Raw genomic sequence first — 4,481 nt, forward strand, 5'->3', positions numbered from 1 at the left:
TTATTACTGAATCATTGGCACTCAAGAGTTCAGTTGACTGTTATTTCTACTTCTTGGAATGTCTAATTTTTTGTGAAAATTAGGAATTAAATAAATGAAATTTTATTGCACAATGTCACACCACCCATGAGTGGTAGATGTAAGATCAATCTCAGTTGTCTTCAACTCTACCCATGGAATAATACCAGCTCAGCATGGAAGTAACAATGGATATTAGTTATTACAAAGAGGAAAGAGCCTGAGGTTTCTGAACAAAAATCATCCAGATATCACAAGTTATATCATAAAATACACCTTCTAAAATGAATGGGAATTAGACATTTTTATAAGTGTGCTTGGGTGTTTTTTTCTCCATCTGACTAAAAGCCTATTTCTATCAATTATATTAGAGACTTCTAAAATAGAAAAGGGGAAGGCTGGGCACCCTAGGTCCTGTGTCCAGCAGGAAATGCTGGGATAAACCTAAAACCCCTGAGGGCTATAGAGGAGAGACCATTTAAACCAGGTGGTAGTTAGTCTGATGGGTACCTTGGATCTTTTTGCACCTGTCATCGCCTCCCCAATTTCTGTTCTAGGCCTCTGTACTCTGCCGATATCACTAGGAAGTGTTGCCCAGAAGCCTAGAGGTGAGTCTGTCCAAACAACACCATCCCATCCAGAAGCTGGGGAAAGGAGCATCACCTTGACAAGGGCTTATGCCCGGGCATGTCTACCAGATATAGTCTTCTTCTGCAGCTGTATCAAGGGCTCTTTCTTCAATGAAAACAGAAATCTCTTTGTCCTCTCCCCTCCCCATTATTCCCTAGTTTTCAGTTGGCAGCTCACATCTTCAGAGGGTCTCTAAGCCACATCTTAATTCTTCACAGCTCCCTGTGCTCGGTGCCCACGGCATGCCCATTGCATCAATGCCACTGCCTGCATCTGTGATCTTGGATTCGCCACTCTATCAGGAAAGAACATCTTTAGCAGCTCCTTGGAGATCTGCTCAGGTAAAGAGACTGAGGGATGATTAGGGGATGGCAGTCATCAGAGATTATGAAACATTGGGTGTTTAGTCAACTCCAATACCAATGGTATATCAGTCTCAGAGGGAAGTGAAAATGGATATCGGCCATTAAAAGAGAAAATATCTTGACTGTCTTCAGCCCTTGGAGGAAGACCACTATGCCACCAGGGCTGCTAGGTAGGAGACGGGAGCCAAGAAATGAAATAGTCGGGTTTCATGATCACGGGGTACAGTGTTAAGAGTTTAGGACCATGTAAGCTATGACAAAATAATAAAAATTTATAAATTATCAAGGGTTCATGAAGGAGAGGGGAATGGGGAGAGAGGGGAAAAATGAGGAGCTGATACCAAGGGCTCAAGTAGAAAGAAAATGAGAATGATGATGGCAACAAATGTATAAATGTGCTTGACACAATGGATGGATGTATGGAATGTGATGAGTTGTATGAGCCCCCAATAAAATGATTTTTTTAAAAGAGTTAAAGATTGGACCCAGAGTCTCAAATGTCAGCTGTGTAAGACTCAGCAAGTGCTTCACCTTTCAGTGTCTCAATGCTTTAATCTGTAAAACAGGGATAACAATAGCATCTACTCGTCTGGCTGTGATGCGGTTTCATGAATTACTACATATGAGTGGAATCCATAAAAACAAAAAGCAAATTGATCCAGTGCTACCGGACGGGGAGAACGGAAGTAATAGCTTATGGATATGGGATTTTCTTTGGGGTTGTTGAAATAGCTTTGGAACTACATAAAGGTGGATATTGCATAGTATTTTAAATATTCTAAACACCATTGAATTGTAGACTTCACACTAGTTACTTCTTTGCAAATAGTTTTCTTGTCAGGTACTTCGCATAGTATACAATTTCATCATTCAATTGCATTAGAAAGCTTTGTGCAATCATCACCACAATCAATTTCAGAACATTTTCTTCTCTTCCTCGTTGTTGTTAGCTCTCCATCTCCCCCCATCGTTCCCTACTGTGCCCCTCTCCAGTTACTGTCGCTATAGATCATATTTCATATGCAAAAAATCATACGAACAGGAGGCAAACAAACAAGCAAAAACACAACAGTGGCATAGAAAAACCAGTCAAAGAGAAAGAAGAAAATAATAAAATCTGAAACAATTTTAAAATGGGTCAAAAAGGAGATCAACTGATAAGGCACTACATTTTACCCTAACTACATCTGCCATAGTTGACTGTACAATGCTTTTTGTCGGATAGCAAGGCTATTCACATCCCTTAACTATGTCAGAGGGTTAACACTGGAGACCTAGTTAATTTTATGTTGTGCGAATTTCACCTTGATGAAAAATATATATATACATATAATAAATTAATAAATGTAAAAACTCATGGAACAGAGCCTTGAGCTTGATAAGAATTCAAGACATTGGTGTTGTTTTGGCTGTTATTGTTGCTAATGAGAAAAAGACAAAGGCTCTATAGGAGAAGCAGGAGGAGGGAAGAAAATGTTACAATGATCCACAGGCCCAGAGTACCTACCAACTCTAGCACATCTTAGAAGAAAGTGTCTCTAAAGGCAGGACCCGTATCACCATCTGAAGATAACAGCAGGTAATCTCCTGCCAAGCTATTTTCCATGTGTGGGTGCTTTTCCTTTATTTATACAGTGAATCATGTTTATGAATTTTCTAATGTCAACTCATCTTTGCCTATCTGTTATGAATCCCACCGGGTCAGGGTGTATTATGGTTTTTAATGTGTTGTTAAGTTCTACAGTGTAATGAATTACTTGATATATCTCTCTTAGCCATAGTCTTTGTTTCTTCCAACCATGCCCAGGCAGAATTATGCGAACGTAGGGCATTTGAGGCACACCAAAGGGATTGGATAGTGACAAATAGTGTAAATAAGGTACCTAGTACCTTTGGGAGGGACTATATAAATAAGGTATCTGAAACTTAACATGGGAATTGGTCCCATGTAAATAAGGTACCTAGTACCTTTGGGAGGGACTATATAAATAAGGTATCTGAAACTTAACATGGGAATTGGTCAAATTTGCCATCCTGACAGCTTTAAAAAGGAGTCATCCCAGAGGTAGAGAGGGGGATTTCATAACCATAAAAGAAGACCTAGGAGCGGAAAGTGCCCTTTTCACCCAAAACCCCTGCACTAAACCTCCTCGATCCAAGAGACAATGAGTTGTGACTATTAAGACCTGGTAAAGAAATAGCCGAGAAGTAGCTGAGAAGTGATGGCCACAGAGGCAGTTGAACCAGGACACCAGCAGGAGTCAGTGGGGTGGACTCCCCAGTCCAGAGAGTAAAAAGTTGAATGCTTTTAGGAAGGAAGTGGAGCTTGGGGCAAAGTGGTTACTCCTTGAGCTGGTAAGAGCAAGGTCAGCAGTTCCAAAACCACCAGCGGCTCTGTGGGGAAAAGACCGAGGCTTTCGACTCCTGTAAAGATTGACAGTCTTGGAAACCCACAGGGGCAGTTCCAGCCCATCCAACTATGAGTTGGCATCGACTTGATGAAAGTGAGTTTGATGTTTGAGTTTCAAAGTGGAGGGGGTTTGAAACTACTCCAAAGTTGATTTCTATTAAGTAACTAAATTCGGTCTTGGGTCTTCTACATAGTTCTTCCTAATTTATCTCAAGCTATAATTCTATGTCAGGATGTCTTGAGTCTTATCTTAGGCTATACATCTGATATGGAAGGATCAAACTTTTCCCAGGCCATACCTCTGGGTAAGATGTCTCAGGATATCCACTCAGCCCTACCTCGGTGCTAAGACAGTCCCGAGCCTGTTGTTTATTTTCCTATACTGCAGAATGTTCACTCCCTTAACCAACAGAATGTTTGCTCCTAGAAAGCAGAGTGTTCATTCCTGAACAAAACAGTGCCTGCTCTTCTGCCAGCTCTACAATGGTTGTCATTGTTGTCAATGTTACCCAAAAGCCAAGCTCAAGGCCATCGAGCGATGCTGACTCATAGTGACCCTATAGGACAGGGTAGAATGGTCCCTGTGAGTTCCCAAGACTGTAACTATTTATGAGAATAGAAAGCCCCAGCTTTATCCCCGCAGATTGGCTGGTGGTTTTGAACTGTGAACTTTGGGGATCATAGACCAATGCATAAGCGCTATGCCACCAGAGCTTCTGTTGTAAAAGTTAGCGATATAGTAAAAACTCTGTCTTCAAGTCAATTCTGAGTCATGGTAACCCTATGGGACACAGTAGAACTGTCCCATAGGGTTACCAACACTGCAATCTTTTTTTTGTTTGTATTTATTTATTTTTTTAAATCATTTTATTAGGGACTCATACAACTCCCATCACAATCCATACATACATCAATTGTGTAAAGCGCACCCATACATTCATTGCCCTCATCATTCTCAAAACATTTCCTCTCCACCCAAGCCCCCGGCATTAGGTCCTCATTTTTCCCCTCCCTCCCCGCTCCCCCCTCACTCATGAGCCCTTGATAATTTATAAATT

General features: G+C 41.1%; 1 protein-coding gene across 1 annotated transcript in view; it reads left to right on the forward strand.

Annotated features, from left to right (window-relative positions):
- The first annotated feature begins 520 nt into the window (after window positions 1–520).
- Window positions 521–4,481, forward strand: part of ADGRE2 (adhesion G protein-coupled receptor E2) — a 34,928-nt gene continuing 30,967 nt past the window's right edge. The window contains exons 1-2 of the mRNA XM_045289695.1: window positions 521–626; window positions 867–989. Of these exons, the coding sequence (XP_045145630.1) occupies window positions 521–626; window positions 867–989 (229 nt within the window). The remainder of the gene's footprint in view (window positions 627–866; window positions 990–4,481) is intronic.

Source organism: Echinops telfairi, unplaced genomic scaffold, assembly GCF_000313985.2.
Source record: "Echinops telfairi isolate 266 unplaced genomic scaffold, ASM31398v2 ScPeMD7_30;HRSCAF=105, whole genome shotgun sequence".
Classification (NCBI taxonomy): Eukaryota; Metazoa; Chordata; class Mammalia; order Afrosoricida; family Tenrecidae; genus Echinops; species Echinops telfairi.